This window comes from Diospyros lotus, chromosome 1 (genome assembly GCF_014633365.1).
Source record: "Diospyros lotus cultivar Yz01 chromosome 1, ASM1463336v1, whole genome shotgun sequence".
NCBI classification, from domain to species: domain Eukaryota; kingdom Viridiplantae; phylum Streptophyta; class Magnoliopsida; order Ericales; family Ebenaceae; genus Diospyros; species Diospyros lotus.
Genome location: NC_068338.1, coordinates 23147459 through 23166776, shown reverse-complemented (window position 1 = coordinate 23166776; position 19318 = coordinate 23147459). Strand labels below are relative to the sequence as shown.

Below are 19318 nucleotides of genomic sequence, written 5' to 3'. Positions count from 1 at the left end.
TGTGAGTATTGTAAGTTAATTCATGAATGATCCCAAAGAAGTGCACCTACAAGCAATTTATTGCATCCTCAGGTACTTAAAATTAACTCCAGGCAAGGGATTAATGTTCAGGAAAACAACAAACCGAGGGATCAAAGTCTATAGTGATGCTGATTGCGCTGGATCAATCCTAGATAGAAGATCAACCTTTGGATATTGCTCGTTTGTGTGGGGAAATCTAGTCTCTTGAAGTAGCAAGAAACAATCAGTTATCTCTAGAAGCAGTGCAGAGGCTGAGTTCAGAGCCATGGCTCAAGGATTTTGTGAAGGAATATGGCTAAGAAGACTACTCCATGAATTACAAGTAAATGTGACAGAGCTAGTTCAAGTATTATGTGATAACCAATTAGCCATCAGTATTGCAAAAAACCCAGTCCATCATGATCGGACAAAACATGTGGAGATCTGTAGGCACTTTATCAAAGAGAATATAGAAGGAGTATTCAAGCTATTCTACACTCCTACAAAAAATCAAGTAGTTGACATTCTCACTAAGGCCCTGCCAAGAAGATTATTTGATGAATTAAGCTGCAAGCTTGGTCTGAATAATATATTCAGCCCAGCTTGAGGGGGAGTGTGGAAATATAGGAGCTGTCGGTTTGATGAAGATAAGGAAGGAGAAATTATAGGAAGGATAAAGAGATAAAAAGGAGAAGAAGATAAGTCAATTTGAATATGATTAAGTTTAAATTAAAATAAGAGATAGTTAGTTTGTAATTTAAATAGTTTAAGTATCTTGTAAATAGAGTAGACTTCTATAGAGAGTAGGTATTTTGTATTCATGTATTTATACACCCTTGTCGAGCGAATGAAGTTAAGTTCTTCTTTTCTTCCAAATATTTTCTACAATACCAAAAGAGTTTAAGGAAGATCAAAGAAAACTTGGTGGAAAATTTTAAACATGACATGAGATATAATGACATTACAGAACACGATCATGATAGAAATGATTGGCAAACTACAATTCATGTAGTCAACCTTACCAAGTGGGAGGGATGCTTGACTTTTGTCGTTATTGCTGTAATCATTACAATTTATTTGAAGGCATTTCACCCAATGAATTACTTTTGCACATCGAATAATTTTTACATTTATGTTCAGATGAAGAACTAGTTTTTCTGCCTCTTGATGTCCAGCCCACGTGTATAATGTGTATGTCGTATGTATTTGTGTTTATGTGATTAAGTTCTGTGGCTTCCATATAATTGAATTGGTTTGGTCATCTCATTTTTATTATAACTGAATTTGAATGTTTGACATTCCTAATGAACTTCTTTTATGCTTAATGTTGTTTTTGGTATAATCAAGTGATGTGGGTAATTGTGTGGATATATTATAGAAATATGATTTATGGCCTTACTTGTTACAATTTGTTCTGATGGTGACTCCTGAGATCCATACATGCCCTGTCCCCAGCTTAAAAAGTCCTGTTATTTTTGAGTATATAAGTTATTCCATTATCAGGACAATTTCAGTTCTTTGGTTCCAATGGATGGAAAAACGGAGCTTCAAGTTTTATCTCTTCAAGCTTCCAAGATCAGACTCCTTCGTAGTTTGTATGTTCAAGGCAATGAACCAATGCAGGTATAGTCCCCTTGGATACTACACTTTCTACAGCTGATCCAAACTTGATACTAGTTGTTTGTGTATGATCATGCCATCTGGAAATTACTCATAATTCTTTTTTTTGTGATTGTTATTATTGGGCTGGTGTGAGAATAGTTTGAACTTGACGTGTGTAATATACTGCCCTTTATGATGTCATTGTGTGAAATTAATGTCATTGTGTGAAATTAGTTCTATTCAAGATGAAAAGGAAACAAAAGGATAATTCTTTACTGGTTTCTGTTAAAATGGTAAACAATGTTGTTCATGAGCCAATGTTTGCAAGGCAGAAGGATGGAGTTATAACTCTGTGATTTATATGCATGATCATGCTCTTCATATATGGGATGGTGAAACGACTTCTTTCTGCTTTTGATTGCCCTTGTCACAGCCTAATTCATTGGCTAATACCATCCATGAAGGTCAGCCTCCCATTAAGTCTCACAATTTGAACAACTCTATTATTTTGATCTTCCCCTCTGGAGTCATTACTAGTTGAAGTTTCAAATTGTCAAGAATAAGGTATAGCGGTTTCAGTACTGTTAGAGAAATTTGTTATGGAAAGAGATTTTATTGATTAAAATAATTATTTGATCCAGCAAAAATAAAATTTATTTGAGAAATGCTAGTTAACTTTGGTCTCCTTTTGAGAATTCATCATTAATTAAAAATAAAAGAAGAGTAGAATTAGTCTTTTGTTTTTTAAAATTGTTTATTAAGTATAGACAAATCAAGAAGTGTGACCATTGTTCTCATTTTTGCTCCTTTTCTTTTGTATGTATTTTTATGTGTGAGATGAAAGCACAAACTTGGTCCACTTTTGTATTTATTGTGTGAGATGATCCCCAACTGAATTGGAATCTATATGATCAGTGACCATGATTAAAGAAAGAAAGCTTATGTGATATTCCAAAGTTTTGTAAATTCAAGTATTCAATTGCTCATTGCTAAGAATGTGGCCTCATGTTTGATAGGATTCTCTATGCTGCGAGTCCTTCAATAATCTGCCACTGATGAAGTATCTCAATTCGATCTTACTATCTGATTTCTAAGTATTCAGGTCATAATTGCTTATAATGGTGTGTAACCTTTGCTGCTTAAAGTTGCAGTCATAAATTTGACAGGCAAAAGTGAAAGAGCATATGTTGATGAGATCAGGGTACTGAGAGCTGAGAAAAGCTTGTTACCAGGGACTAATCTTTGTTGAAATCCTTTTCATCATGATTCTTTTTGTTACTCAAAAACAACAGCAAGAATTTGTTTTTTGGTTCCTCAATAAATTTCTGTTGCAATTTTGTCCAAGGCTGCAGGCAAAAGTGAAAGGAGAAACAAAAAGAACATAATTGCCTATATGTAACTTCAAGGATGCAAACACTATATAAGGCAGCGTCTCAGAGTGTTGTAGAATCTGCAAATAGCTGTCATAATAACATCCTCAAGAATTATGTGGTTGGCAGTATTTTCAAAATCTATGTTTGGCCTGCTTTGTGATGCGGGAAAAATTAGTTCAACCTCTTTCTTTTCTACCCTTGTTTTTACTTTGTTGTGAGATGGACTCCTTGGAGCCATTCATCATAGCTTCCCCCTTTCTTCCCTGTGATCATTTATCGGAGTGTTTGTTATGGGATGAGCTTTTCTGCACATGAATATTCCACGTTCAGGTTGTAAAAGATAAACCCTAGGGTATAGAAGATTAGAGATCAAGGCGAGAGAGAGAGAGAGAGAGAGAGAGAAATGTACTGGAGTTTATTCTGAGAATAGAAAAATGACAGCATATAAAATACATTACATAAGCTGTATATATATACAGCTTTATAACCGAAAGGAGGAACTACCGCCTCAAACATAAACCAACCATAACAGCAATGAACATAAACAAACATAACGAAAATGCTATCTGAATACAACATTCTCTTCAACACTCCCCTTCAAATCATGCTCCTTCATTTTCTCTTTAGGAGAAAACTTTCTGTGAAATGCTGTCATTGCTGTACACCGTTGATTACCAGTGCTGACAGGGGACCAAGCAAGCCTAAGTTTGCTGCATAACACCTGAAATCTGTCTCTTGGTAAACTCTTGGTTAGAATATCAGCCACCTGTTTAGATGTAGGAACATAGCGAATTTCTACTTCACCGCTTTCAACTTTTTCCCTAACAAAATGCACATCAACACCAACATGCTTCGTCCTCGAGTGGAAAACAGGATTTTCAGCCATGCTTTTGTCTGCTAAGTTATCACACCACATAACTGGAGTAGAAATAATCGGATAACCCAACTCCTCAAACAACAATTTAAGCCATAAAAGTTCCATTACACCCAAAGCAACAGATCTATACTAGCTTCCCCTACAAATCGAGCAACAATCGACTGCTTTTTAGAGCCCCAAACAATAAGATTTTGACCAAGATACACACAAAACCCACTAGTACTCCTTCTAGTGACTTTACATCCAGCATGATCAGTATAAGAAAAAACTGTTAGACCCAAATTTCCAGGTGTGGATGAGAAAAACAAACCAAGACCAGCTGTCCCCTTAATATACGGAAGCAATCTTTTGCAAGCCAACCAGCGTTGACTCTTAGGTTTGGAAGAAAACCGACTTAACTTATTAACAACAAATGCAATGTCAGGTCTTGTATATGTCAAGTATTGTAGAGAGCCTATAATAGTTCGATAGAGAGCTGGATTAAGAAGATCTTCGCCTTCATCAGTTAAGGAAAGTCCAGCATTCATAGGTGTATCACAGGGCTTACACTCTTCCATACCAGCCTTCTTCAATAAATCTATAACATATTTAGTTTGAGTAAGATAAAGACCATTTGCGTTTCTATAGGCTTCAAACCCTAGGAAATAGTTGACAACTCCTAGAGTTTTCAAGGCAAATTGACAATCAAGATTATAAATGCAAGCTTGAAGAGCAGCCGAACTAGAGCCAATGAGAAGTATATCATCAACATATACAAGCACAAATAACACATAATCAGCTGTTCGTTTTATGAACAAAGAGGCATCTGCAATTGAACCAACAAAACCCCAACTAATTAAGGCTTCTTTCAGCTTATTATACCAAGCTCGAGGGGCTTGTTTCAACCCATATAGGGATTTTATCAACTGACAAACATGAGTGGGCTTTAAAACATTCACAAACCCTTCCGGTTGTGCCATATATACTGTTTCTGCCAAATCACCATTTAAAAATGTATTGTTGACATCTACTTGCTGAATTTCCCAGCCAAAAGACACAGCTAGAGAAAACAAAACCCGAATTGTGGGTGCCTTAACCACTGGACTAAATGTTTCAACATAGTCAATACCTGGATTTTGTAGGAAACTCTTAGCAACAAGCCTAGCTTTATACTTTAAAACAGACCCATCAGGTTTAAACTTAACCCGAAAAATTCATTTGTTTCCAACCAGATTCATATCAGCTGTATAAGGAACCAATTCCCAAGTGTGATTCTTTTGTAAAGCATTGTACTCTTCTTCCATGGCTTTAACCCATTGTGAGTCTAAAAGAGCCTCACTAACAGATATTGGCTCAAGTGAGCTCACTAAAGCAGGAGGAGAGTTGTGAACAAGTTGTATGGACTTAAACGAGTAAGCATAGGGTGAACTGATGGAGCTGGAGGAGCTTTAGTTTTAGAAACCTTTGAGATAGGTGGAGCAAAAGGTGCAGAAGACAAAGAAGATGATGTGGTGGCAGCATGCAAATTGTCTGATTTATGCAGAATTGGATGCGGAGAAGGAGCAACTACAGGACACTGATCAGAAATAGAAGGAGAGACAACAGGAGGAGAAACAATAGGATGAAGAAACTCTGTAGTAGGACTGTGAAATTTAAACTTTGTAGATGATTCAACAATATGAGGAGATGAGGAGAATATAGTCAAATAAGGAAAATCTTGTTCATTAAATTGAACATGACGAGTAGTGTAGATGCGACCTGATGATGAAGACACTTGTAACCAGTTGAATGGAACTATATCCAATATAGATACACTTGGTTGAGTGAAACTCAAACTTATGTTTGTTATAAGGTCGAAGTAATGGAAAACATGCACAGCCAAATGGCTTGAGCAGATGATAGTTAGGAGGTTTTTGATACAACAACTCAAAAGGAACCTGAGATTGAACAGACATGGAAGGTAGAAGATTAATCACACGTACAGCAGTGAGGAAACCTTCTACCCAAAACTTTAGAGGCATTTTAGCACGAGCTAATAGAGTCAATCCCATTTCAGCTATATGCCTATGCTTTCTTTCAGCAATCCCATTTTGTTGATGAGTGTGAGGGCATGAAAACCTAGGCTGAATGCCATTGTTCTGAAGATAGGATAGACAAGCACGATATTCCCCCCCATTATCTGTTTGCAAGGGTTGAAGTTTGGTTTGAAATTGATTTTCAGCCCGTTTATGAAAAGTACTGAAAACTGACAAAACATCTGATTTGAGCTTTAAAGGTATAACCAAGTGTATCGAGTATAAGCATCTACAAAAATGATGTAATATCGAAAACCTTCCATAGGCAACATGGGTGTTGGTCCTCAGAGATCTGAATAAACAAGCTGTAAGGGACGGACAACAGTAATTTCGTGAGAAGCAAAAGGAAGTTGATGCAACGTACCTATTTTGCAAGAATCACAAAAAGGACAAACTGGAAGATGAACAAGAAATTCCAATTTTATTCAACACTTTTTGTAATACATTCAAAGAAGGATGACCCAATCGATTATGCCAATCTTGGCAACTACTAGTGTTTTGAGCTACACAAACATTTTTGGACATTCCATGAACAAATGAATCCTGTCCTTTACATGTTATGAAAATATTACATGAATTAGATGAAATAACAGCTGAAGGAACTGAAATTGGCTCTAGAGAGTGGGCTGGAGTGCTGGTTGCAGCGAAACAAGATGCTGGAACTAGCCCATCCTTAAGTTGGCCCCGTAGAAGAACTGCCTCAGATCCTTTGTCCTTAATAAAACAGGCATTAGAATGAAATTCAGACACCACATTATGATCTCTAGTGAGTTGAGAAACACTAAGAAGATTTTTATGTATACTAGGAACATGAAGAACATTAGGAATACAAAGAAATGAATTTGGAGTAGTATTTAATACGCCTAAACCAACATGAGTAATTGCCAACTGCTTACCATTACCTATAGTGACTTTCTCTCCACCATGATAAGGTGAGTGAATAGACAGATTATTCAGGCTTGAAGTAATATGATTTGTGGCTCTTGAGTCCACAGACCAGGTTGGATCAGAAAGAGATGATTGAGGAGAATTAAACGGAGAAGATTGATAAGGACTGTCACTGAACCACTATCATTAGTGTAGGCTCCATTAGAATCACTAAAGGTTGTCATGTAAGCACTTGAATCAAACTGATTTCCAGGATTAAAGTTTCCAGTAGGTCTACCACCAGTAAAATTTCTAGTAGGCTGATTATTCACTCCAGTAAAGTTATGATCAAACCGGTTATAGCACTTATCCACATAATGCCCTGGTTTACCACATAGTTGACAATAGAATTTTCTATTTGAAGACCTGCCTCGACCTCTACCTCCTCTAAATCCTGAACCTCCTCCTCGTTGTGTATATCCGCCTCGACTAAAACCGAAATTTCCATTACTTTGATGTGTTGACAAATTAACATTCATATTAGATGACATTGACTCAAATTGCAGAGATGGTTGAGGCACATTTTTAGCAGCCAATCTTTGTTCATGCATAAGCAACAAATATTGAACCTTTTCCAAATCTATATCGTCCATCTGATATGTTATTAAACTCACCACAGTATCGTAATCTTGATCTAGACCGTTTAGAATAGCAAGATCGTTTAGAATAGCAAGAAGCACTTCATTATCACTTAAAGGCTCTCCTATAGCTGCTAGAGAATGACTTATAGTCTTAATTTTCAAGACACATTCATTAATTGACAAATTTTCCTTTTTAACAGACCGTAGCTGCTGTTTTAACTGAAAAGACTTGGCAATGGTTTGTCTAGCATATAATTTCTCAAGATAAAGCCATACCTCGGCAGATGATTCGCATTGAATCACCTGCGCTAACACTTCCTCGGTAATTGTAGAGAAAAACCATCCGAGAAGCAGCTGATCAGATCTAAGCCAGTTCACATATTCTGGATTCACCTCCAAGTTCGTTGCTGAATTGTCACTTGTGGAGTCAGTTATGTATTTTGAAGGAGGAGAAGCTTTATTCAGAAACAACACTAGATCGAAGGCTCGGACTATGGCTAAGATCTAAGCCTTCCAAAAGATATAGTTCTTTGAATCGAGTTTCAGAGGAATGAAACTAAAGGCTTTTGATACTGCTGTGAAATTGAATTGAGACATGGACGAAACACTCGAAGTAGATCGAACAGGTGGAGAGGTAGAGAAAGAATGATTCTCGTGAATAGATGCCATTAGCAGGCTATTGGCTTTGATACCATGTAAAAGATAAACCCTAGGGTATAGAAGATTAGAGATCAAGGCGAGAGAGAGAGAGAGAGAGAGAGAGAGAGAGAGAGAGAGAGAGAGAGAGAGAGAGAGAGAGAGAAATGTACTGGAGTCTATTCTGAGAATAGAAAAATGACAGCATACAAAATACATTACATAAGCTGTATATATATACAGCTTTATAACCGAAAGGAGGAACTACTGCCTCAAACATAAACCAACCATAACAGCAATATAAAACAGAATGAACATAAACAAACATAACGAAAATGCTATCCGAATATAACATTCTCTTCAACACAGGTCTCTATATTTAGTTCGGCCTGTTTCTTTTTTCTTCCCTGGTTTTTAGTTTCTCGTGAGATGGAATCCTTGGAGCCATTCATCAAAGCTTGCCCCTTTCTTCGTTGTGATTATGTATCAGATTGTTTGTTGTGGTATGAGCTTTTCTGCACATGAATTCTATGTTCAAATAAATAATTTTTTTTTCTTCACATAGAATTTGGGTACTTCCTTCACAGATCAAATAAATGTTTCAGTTTGAAGGTTCAATGACTTTCTACTCTTGTTTTTATCCTCTTTGATGAGGTTCTGAATTACGAAATTGTGATGACATGAAAGGGACAACCTGTGATGTGAGAATTGTGGCTGAAAAGTATAGTGTAAGGGGAGGAAAGAAGAGGAAGAAGTGGAAGCAATAAAACCAGAGGGGCGGCGGCGTTGAATAAACTCTAGAAACCTGATTGTTTGGAGTTGCATGATCTGGATTGGTGAAAAACTTAAGATGCATTATACTGTTATTACTCTCTTCTTTTTATGATGACCTTAGTGTGTTGCTTTCTCCTGATTAATCTTCTATAAGCTAGATGCAGGTTCTGGATTTTGCTGTGTTCCCAAAGCCAGAATTTGATCTGCCTATATTCTGTGCCAACTTTTTTGCCACTGCTAGTTTGACCATTGTTGTGCTGTAAGTTATTTTCTTTACTCCCTGTAATTTTACCGAACGCAATTTGAATTCTGGGAATTGTTAACCAGGAAACAGACTATTGCCTTATACAAGAAATATCTTGTAAACATCTCATGGAGTTCAATAGTTTCACTGGATTACATTTGGGCATCAGATGGAAGTCACTGCTGCCTCTGTGCTTGGAAATTTGTTAGTTGATTGGTCTATAGCTTGATTTTCCTTTTGGTATTAAAATTCAATTGGTCACTTGGATTAAGCTCAATACTGTGTGTGCTGGAAGATTAAGGAATATCTAATCAATCAAACTCCAAGGATTTATACTGAATTTACTACTTATATTCACTGGAAACCTGCCTGCCTTTTGGAAAAAAGTACCTTTATAACCATATTAGATATATTTTACAAAGCCAACTATTTTGCATCTGTCTGGCATCAATTAAGTGTACTGGCTACTGGAATTTTGCCACTATTTTCTTCTTTTGATGCAAACTAAAATATTATGGTATTTAGGTTTTGGAGTTGGAGTATAGGGCTACTATGGACAGGATGCACCCTTGCAAATGCCTTTCACCATCTCACAGAGCAACACTAAAAGAAGACAATGGAAGGCTCTATCAGTGCTTCCTGGATCCTGTCTAGGACACATGATTAGAGACTGTTCTTTTATTAATGGGTTTGGGTGAACCTGTGTAATTGTTACTTCTTTTTGAGTTGGGGAAAATCAGATCAGGCTGGCAACTTTTTGTTAGTTTTACCATTATTGGTATTAAGTAATTTTATATGTGTTGCAAATCCCTAGGTCTACAGATTTTGGTTGTCTGTATCTTCTAGTCATTTACCATTTGAACACACTGATATTTTACCTGAAATGGTGGATGAGTGGGTGAAATGCTAACTCTGCCATTGCTGGGTGAAATGATCACCAGTTCAGGCACAATATCATTATTCTTACCCTTTTGGAATTAGTTGACGTATAACGTCCTAGTTCACTAAATTTTGTCTAGTAGGAGATTACAGTGTGAAACTGCATCTAGAAACTTTTTGTGCCTTAATTTAAAACCAATTACACGCATAACTGTTCATGAAATTTTGGATCAAATTTGGTTAGCAAATGTTCTGGTGCCATCAAGATCTCAAACTAAGCCTTGATTATCTGTTTATAGGGACCTTAACCCCTTGCATGATGTTATTAGTCAAAGGGATTACAAGGAGAAGTACTATAAGAACTTGATGCCACTTGGCCTAAAGTATGCTGAGGTGAGCCAATTGCTTATTAGTGCTAGCTTAGCTGTCTTTTAGTTTTGTGGATCATTAAGTTAGTTCCCGATCTGCTGTTTGAATTTTATAATCTGATTACTTAAACACAGATTTCATGCAGCTTTTACCTTGGGGAGGCAAGATTACTAGTGAATCTTTGAGATTTTTCTCACCAATTGTAATATGGACAAAGTTTCTCCCAAGCCAACAAATGAATGATGTGTTATATTCTGCCTTCATGGATTACTACAAGGTACTCAAGCTATGCTCCATGCTTTAATATCTAAAGGGATCTGCTGGCTGATATATTTTGTATTTACCATATACTTGCAACGTTGGAAGAGGAAGTTGGTCCCAACAAAAATGATCCGGAAAATTTTAAATGACCAAAGAATCCCAAACTTCAATAAATTGGTCTAATTAGTTGCAATATGCAGGCATGGCTTGACCTGATGGATCAAGCAGCAGAGGAGACAAATACTTCTGAAATAACCCGTAATTGTGAAGCACAGCATAGGTATTTAACATGGAGAGCAGAGAAGGTGGGAACTTATATTCTTCCTTAGCATCTAGATATGTTCTGCACATCTTCCTTGTTCTGTTTTTTCATAAATGAAACTGGGGGTGGGGATGGGGGATTTGAGGGCACATTGCAGAGAAGGCAGACTACACCTGAAGTGTTTCCTTGCATTGTTGCATGTTTAATCATGCAAGGGGACTTGACACAAAATTTGTATAATGGTTCTATTGAGCAACTTCTTTGTGACATATAGATGAGTTGATTGTGAGTTTATCATCAGATTATCAACAAGCAAAAAGAAGAAAAACAGTGTTTGGGGGTCATCTTTATGCTACAGGTCAGGATTTCTAGCATTACTTGCTTGATGCAACTTCTGGAAATTAGAACCCGGTCTGTTCTAAGATGCCAAGCTTTATCCAGATAGATGATTTCTGAGTCAGCATTGAACTTATATGGATACTTGCCAAATCCTTGAGCAATATAAAAGGGCATCCCTTGTACACAAGTTTCTCTAATTTATGAGGGTCATCTTTAGATGCTGCTTTACCTTTGCTTTGCAAACAGTCCATTTCCACAACTAGAACTCTTGACTTTTTAATCAAAAAGGAGTAACCTTAAGTCGCTAGCAATCCTCTAGTAATATTACGAGCAGAATATTTTCTGTAACCTCTTTTGTTGTGCATTCAACCTGTTTTCTAGGTTTGTTGCTGTCAAGACCCCAGTCTTGAATCTAGGATTTTTAGAATAGAATTGAAAAAGAAGAATAGAAGAAATAAACGAAGAGAAGGTGGAGGAAAACAGAGAGAAGAATAGAGGGAAACGGGGAATAGATAGAGAGAAAATGAGATAACTTCAATATATAATTACTTGATAATCTCAGCACACTATGGCATAGCTTTTTATATAGCTATCCCAGTGGTTATTTACAACAATTACTTGGCAATTTTGTCATTTACACAGCAGTTATCTGACTATATTATAGCCACTACTACACAACTGTAAAAAATAACACTCACTACTACACAACTGTAAACAATAACATCTCCACTACACAACTGAAAAAAATAACAACTCTGCACACAACTGCTTTGTTTATTTCCTAATTCCTCTCCTAATTCTCTGATTCCAAACATTTTCCTTCCCTTCAAAATTTTCTTATCCTTGAGAAAATCAAAGAAACTGAGCAACTAGATGAAATTGAGCTAGGAGATCCGGCAGAAATTCCCAAGTATTGTTATCCAGTGCATCTTCAAGGAAATTTTTATCAGCCACTTCAATTTCTTTAGTAATTTCCTCAGCTTCATTTCCGCCTTCCAGTTGTAACAATTGCCTCTTACGTTGATGTCCAAGAATAAACTTTTCTCCACATTTATAACATAATCCAAACTGTCTCCTCTGCTCTACATTGGAAGTTTTTGCTGCATTTGGTTGATAATATCCTGAGAAAGTTTGACCTTGGGAAATCATTGGAAAAGAATTTGTCTTATTCTCTCCAGAAGTAACATTTCCAGTATAGGTTGAAGTCTGGTTACTGCTAAGCCCAATTCTTGTAAACAGAATCCTATGTTTCTTGAATAGAGCTTTCACTGACAATTCTTGTAATTTTGCCTTTTTTGTCGCCTGTTTGACTTCCAAAATTGGATTAGCATTCTCCTTTGGTGGAAAGTCTCCTGGCAAGCTGATTTGTGACATACTGGAAAACATCTGCAAGAACCCATTTGAGTCTTTTAGCCAATCCATCTATTGAAGCATCTAACTTGTTCTCCAATGATTGAATTGCTTTGTGATGCTTACTCGATCCTTCTTCCAAGGCCCCCATTCGGGTTTGTAGATTAGTAACTGTGGAATTAACTTGGTTAAACTGGGCCTCCAATTGTTTCATTCTAGTTCCATCTACCATCTTTATTAGACCCAAACTATCAAATTAGCAGTCCAAGAACCCATTGCTCTGATACCAATTGTCAGGACCATAGTCTTGAATCTAGGATTTTTAGAATAGAATTGAGAAGGAAGAATGGAAGAAAGAAACGGGGAGAGAATAGAGAGAAAGTGGACGAAAGCATAGAGAATTTAGGGAGAAAACAGAGAGAATAATAGAGAGATATAGAGAATAGATAGAGAAAAAATGAGAGAACTTCAATATAATTTTTTGATAATCTTTGCATACTATGGCATAGCTTTATATATGGCTATCCCAACAGTTATTTACAGCAGTTACTTGGCAGTTTTGTCATTTACACAACAGTTATTTGACTATATTATATCCATTACTACACAACTGTTAAAAATGACACTCCACTATTAAACAACTATAAAAAATAACAACTCTACTACACAGCAACTATAAAAAATAACAACTCTACACACAACTGCTTTGTTTGTATCCTAATTCCTCTCCTAATCCTCTAATTCCTGACAGTTCCCTGATGTAACTATATGATGTTGGAACCAGGATCCAGGTCATCGAGTTCTAAAAAAGTTGATCGGGGAGGCTCATGCAAAGGTGCCATTCTTAATTTAGCAACCTGCACTATAATTGTGCTTATTTGCATGTCATTCTGTCTGCTTTGCAGGACATGGTGAAGAACTTCCTCTTCAATGGAATTGATGAATTGGGAAGTAAGACATTTTTGGATTACTTCCCCGAGTACCAGTGCGAGGATGGGACTATAAATGAGAAACGCAGTATCATAGGGAAATCATTTGAGCATCGCCCCTGGGATTCATCAGGAGAGTTTATCAGTAATGCCTTTAGATAATGCAATACTATCTTTCCCTCCCTATCTCACATTTTGCACTAGGCCTTGGTACATTATTTTGTTCGTTGTTGGACTCTGTTGTGTAATTTTGATGTACTGCAACTGTTAAGCATGACTGATAATTGTAACTATTATTATGTCAAGGAAGAGTGGTGGCTGATTGTTCATTTTGATGATTGAGAATCGCTTTGATATATTTGCCTCTACTATTGAAGTCAGCAAGAAGTTTTTTAAGGTTTAGGTTCATGCAAACAAATTCTTCCTGCTACGGTGATGTGCACTGCTGTGCCTTTGTCGTGTATTTGAACATATAGTAGTTAGTAGTGTGGCTGCTGTAGTTTTAGTAATGCAGGCAGGATATATAAGCCGTGGAGGTATAGTTAGAAACTATATTGAGAGAGAGAGAGAGAGAGAGAGGTATAGTTAGAAACTATATTGAGAGAGAGAGAGAGAGAGAGAGAGAGAGAGAGAGAGAGAGAGAGGCGCGGGAGGCACTTTTAAGAAGCATGGATAAAATGGTTAATTTGTTTAATATTTTAACAACAACAAAAATCTTATTATTTTAGAATTATTAATTTGTTTAGCATAGATTTACATGCCTCTTAGGGTGGCTTCTCTCTTCCCTATGCTATAGTCGATTTGAGAAAGGTTTTTGAGAGGCTCTTTTGTCAACGATTAAGAACAATGATTATATATATTTATTAATATTAAAATAGTATTAAATACGATGATTTGATCATCATTGATATGTATAGTTTGGACTTTATTTTATTTAATAAATGTTCAAATTACTAGCCAATAATCAAATAGATCAACACTCACAAAGCCTTGGCAAGAACATTAGAATATTAGCATGTTATTTTTAATGTTCTTAAAATCAGATGGAAGTTCGTAAACTAATAATGGAACCACAAGTGAATTAAATTATAATTTTTTTAAATAAATATATAGATAATAACTAAATCTATTGTCAAATAATAAAAGTTAAAAAGACACGCTATAATCTACAATTTTTTGTAAAGGAAGAAGGAACTTAAAATTTTATAAAATCATATTTATAATTATATTTTAGAATTGTTTTAGAAAAAATGCTGTAAACAATTGGTTAAAAAGTGGGATAACTCATTTGGGCCAGCTAAAGTGGCCTATTGGGCCAAACGTTGGGCCAACCGAACCCAACACAAAATGGGCCAAGTTTGAGATCTGCTTTATAGTGATGTCATTAAAAAAAAATATTTATTTTATAATTCAAAATAAATATTTCGTTTCGCTCTTCTTTTGGGGCAAAACCAAAGATGGTTCCGTCCTCCTTCCAGTCGCTGCTGTTAAGTATCTCTCACGTGCTTGTATCTGCCTGAATTTGAGCGTCATTTTGTATCGGGGAAATGGCTTCTTCAGCTCTCGAGAGGCTCGTCAACCTTCAAAGGCACTTCTCCCCTCGGAAGGTAATTTATGCGAACATATACGTTGTTTGCTGCGTTGTTAGAATTATTATTGCGGAAACAATTTGGTGCCTCTTGGAAATGGTTTAGGCGTTTCTGGGTCTTCGGGCACGGTTCCATTTTAAGTTCATTATATGTGAAGAGTGTAATAATTGAAAGAGATCATAGCCAAGGAAAACAAAAAGAAAAGCAATGGGTTGAAGAGTGCTTTTGGCTGGCATTGAATTGGAACTGTAGTTCGAATTTGAGGCTATTCTAATTACATTATAACGTTTTCCAGTAGCCGCTTTGCATGGTTTTCCCATGCTCCCAAACACCACTAGGGTGATTTTTACGTTTATTTCTAAAATTTCTTAGATAAATGAAAAATTATAGTTAAATCTGCATGGGTTCTCACATTTTCATGGACGGATGTGAGTAAAGAAGCGAGTTCAAGGTCATAGATTAAAGATTGGATAATGGAGTATTGGGACTTCAACAGGAAAATACATGGAAATGGAGGATATGATGATTAAGAGAAAAATTAATATTATGTTCCTCCAAGAGATGAGATGGGTTGGAGAGAAGGCTAAAATATCGACAAAAATTGGAATAAACTTTGGTACTTAGGGAAGGATTATAATGGATAAAACTTTAAGGATGGCAGTGGATTTGAAGAGAATATGGGATAGAATTATTGTAGCTAAAGTTCTAGAAGACTGAATAATGTTAGTATGCATGCACCACACATTGGGTTAGGAGAGGAGATAAAGGCAAAAATTTGAGAAGATTTAGAGGGGTTGGTACAAAAATACCTAGAAGACAGAAGATCATTGCAGGAGGTGAATTTCATGTGTGTAGAGAATTGTTATAGACATGTTCATTTAGGTTATGGATTTGAAGAAAGAAATAATGATGGTAAAGCTATTTTTGGATTTTTCCATGGCATTGAGCTCATTTGAGCCAACACTAGGCTTAAAAAATGGGATGAACATTGTTTGCATATAGAAATGGTGTATCAACTACCCAAATAGATTACTTTCTTATGAGACAAGAGGATTGCTTTATTAGTGATAGTGCCCTAGATGCCAGATTTACATTACATGGGATGTATATGTGAATGACAGTTTTGATTTATTCTTGACATTAATGATAAGGTCATATCTTCATTCATACCTCTCCCTCTCACTTTTATGAATGAGTCTCTAGATGTCCTGATAGAGTTCGTACTCTCAAAGGGTTGAGACAGTGTGACATAGATCTCTAGTTCAGGATATTTTAAAGGTATTCCCGGTCCTTAGATTTATCAGAAGGGAAATGTGATATATCGATTAGTGGACCAACGCATGGGCTACTACCATTGTTAGCATAAGATGCTAATAGGAATGGGGTGGTGAGTCACACGCTACATTCCGTGGGACGTATATAGTAGACATGTGAGTGGGTGTTGGTAGAACATCCACTGAATGTGACGCCTGCGACAGATCACATGGCTTGAGGATTAATGATCTGTCGCTGACTCTCGATTGTGTATTTGGTCTTTTCACTAGAGGTGACATGGTGTCTTGTGCACTGGTGTCAAGGATTTACCGTTGAGCGAAACCATCCGGTGTAAGATGTGAGAATGCTCATTGTGTGGTCTCTATTGAATGGTGTATGGAGGCAGATGTTCACTAATGGGATCCATTGACCTCCATGGGTTGGAGTCGTACATCCTATGTAATCCATATTGGTTGTAGTGGTTGGAAATCCCCTGGTCAGGGTGAGCATGGGATTGGAAAGAGTTCCAATGTCTGATGGGATCTGACATGCTATCTGTACCACACACCTTATTGGATATGTCATAGTTACCGAGTCTTGTGAGTTTAATCAATCTATGACTCTCACTCAGTCGGGATGTCGGTTAATAGAAGGACTATAGTGTACGGTAATCGAGGAGCCTCAATAGGTTCATATGAAGTTGGACTTCACTGCAATTAGGATTGTCCTGAGTCCTGGCTAGTGGATACTCAAGATCCTTCGAGGTTCTTTGAGGATTTGGAGAGATCCTCTTAGTAGGTTGATGGGATCAAGCGACGTCAAGGGGTTGACGTGTCCCGATTGCTACATGGCTATGAATCTAGAAAGTCACATGCATATTGAGTAATGCACGGATTAGTGATCCATCGTTCTTAGTCTGTTTCTCATCATTGTGGGACAATGATTTTAGTTGCTAATATGTTTGGGAGATTGCTATTGGATAGCAAGACGCCTTGGATGCATTATTGGATAGTGCTGAGGCTATTATTGGATAATAACGGGGCTGAAATGCAATATAAGTAAAGCTGATGAAGCTATCCAACTTAGGTCGACCTACCGGTCGAATAAAGTTGGGTAGAAAGGTTTTGGTTGGCTTAGGTTGATTGAACTTCAAGTTAAGTTGACCGGAAATGAACCATGAGGTTTTGGACGACTTAGGTCGACCGAACATTCAGTTCAGTCGATCGAAGTTTTGCTGAGCAACTTTACATGAACGGTTATTATTTCGTCATTTTGCATGCAAGCACAACTGGGAAGGACGGGGGGCATGCAGTGGGGTACGAAAAGGGTCTGAGAGGGTTTATAAAGGAGAGATTGGGGTTTTAGAGGAGAGGGAATCCTTTTGGGTTGCTGCTCCCCTTCTCTCTCTAGTTGCTCTCCAGCATTCTTCTTCTTCCTCCAACCCCTGTTTTTCTCTTCTCCTCCATAACTATTGCTATCTCCTTGTTCTTGCTCTAAGGGATAGTGGGAATAGCTTCTCTTGCATTTCTCCCATTTAGTTTGAGCTATTGGATAACCAAAAGAGTAACCCAAAGGAGAAACACCCAAAAGAGCAACGATTCACCTTCATTGTGAGAGTTCTAGCCTAGCTCCATTGGAGGGTTCCGTTTGCATCTCCGGCGTAGACCGACTAGGTCCTTCTCACGTGAGGAGGCGGGCATGTCACCCAGAGGAGCGGCTTGGACGTGGGAGCTTAGACGGGTGGCTAAGGAGGAGCAACCGTAGCAAAGACAACCGGCATCCCTGTTTTTCGAAAGGTATAACGAACAACCCCCTATGGCATGGTTTTTCGTTTTGAGCATATGGATGAAATATATCGAGTCTTGCAAGGATTATTTTTGTTTCCGCTATGTGCTGCTTTGATGTTGGTCTTGGTTTGAAAATATTTTTCAAAACCCGTAAATCGGTGTTGGTTTTTGTCCTCGGGCCCATCATTTCCTTTCGTGCTTTTGTTGTAAGGATTGTAAAGCTATTCTAGGAGAATGCATGTCCACTCAACATAGTCTTTTGGTCATTGACATCCATATCAAAAGACATAGGAGAAAAATGATACAAAATGAAGCCCTAGAAGTTGGATGTTAGGATTTAACTGGTGAAAAACAAACCATTTTCAAGGAAAAAGTTTGTGATAAAAAAGGTGGACCATAGGAGAAGTGTCTAACCAAATATGGAGTGAAGTGACTATTGTTATTAATAGTGTAGGCAAGGGTAAGAGTGGTGCTCGCCTAGGTGCTCGGGCAATGTAGGCACCATGGAAGTGCTCCTCATCTATTGCTAGGTGAGGCTCCTTTAGTTAGACGACGGCTCATATGAGGCTCACAAGCTATTGCTTGGGCGTAACCAAGAAAAGGGATAGAAAATGAGAGGTGTTTGACTTTGAAAATTAGAGGAGGTGTCACAGAGAAACTAAGACACAAGAAAATGAACCACAAGAGGTCAGTCATAGTTTAGCTACAATAATCCTACATTGTGTTACTATTGGCGAAAGAGACAAAAGTAGACGTGAATATATGGAGAGACACTATAGAATTTAAAAACCAAATATATGAAATGTAAGTTGAGTAAAAATATAAATGTGGATTATGTTATGGTAAATCAATTCATGCCAAGAAAAGATCAGTTTAAAATCTTGGATCAATCATCCAAAAAGATGGGGAGATTAATGAGGATGTTACCCATAGAACTAAGATAGGATAGTTGAAATGGAAAAATGCATCTAGCATTTTATGTAATAATAAGATTCCATTAAAGCTAAAAGAACTGCATGAATAGCCTTGTTCTATGGAACATAATGTTGGGTAATAAAATGCCAATACATGGAACATATGAGCATAATGGGGATTAAGATATTGAGATGGACATGCCATCACACAAGAAAAGATAAAATTAGAAATGATGTTATTTGTAATAAGATTAGAGTGACTCTTATTTAAGATAAGATGCATGAGACATGATTAAGATGGTTTGGTCATGTGAGAA

At 37.1% G+C, this 19318-nt stretch overlaps 2 protein-coding genes across 6 annotated transcripts in view; both read left to right on the top strand.

Moving 5' to 3' along the window:
* LOC127807739 (phytochromobilin:ferredoxin oxidoreductase, chloroplastic) overlaps positions 1 to 13790 on the top strand; it is a 15439-nt gene extending 1649 nt beyond the window's left edge. The window contains exons 2-8 of one of the 5 annotated variants that reach the window (XM_052345799.1): positions 1504 to 1623; positions 8989 to 9083; positions 10247 to 10340; positions 10462 to 10593; positions 10778 to 10882; positions 13313 to 13363; positions 13434 to 13790. In XM_052345799.1, the coding sequence (XP_052201759.1) occupies positions 1504 to 1623; positions 8989 to 9083; positions 10247 to 10340; positions 10462 to 10593; positions 10778 to 10882; positions 13313 to 13363; positions 13434 to 13619 (783 nt within the window). In that variant the 3' untranslated portion in view covers positions 13620 to 13790. Of the gene's footprint in view, positions 1 to 1503; positions 1624 to 8982; positions 9084 to 10246; positions 10341 to 10461; positions 10594 to 10777; positions 10883 to 13312; positions 13364 to 13433 lie in introns of all 5 variants that reach the window. The other 4 variants (XM_052345795.1, XM_052345816.1, XM_052345812.1 and 1 more) reach the window with 4 other exon arrangements.
* Positions 13791 to 14896: 1106 nt separating this feature from the next.
* LOC127804880 (pseudouridine-5'-phosphate glycosidase) overlaps positions 14897 to 19318 on the top strand; it is a 95747-nt gene continuing 91325 nt past the window's right edge. Inside the window, exon 1 of the mRNA XM_052341961.1 lies at positions 14897 to 15064. Within this exon, the coding sequence (XP_052197921.1) occupies positions 15005 to 15064 (60 nt within the window). The 5' untranslated portion in view covers positions 14897 to 15004. The remainder of the gene's footprint in view (positions 15065 to 19318) is intronic.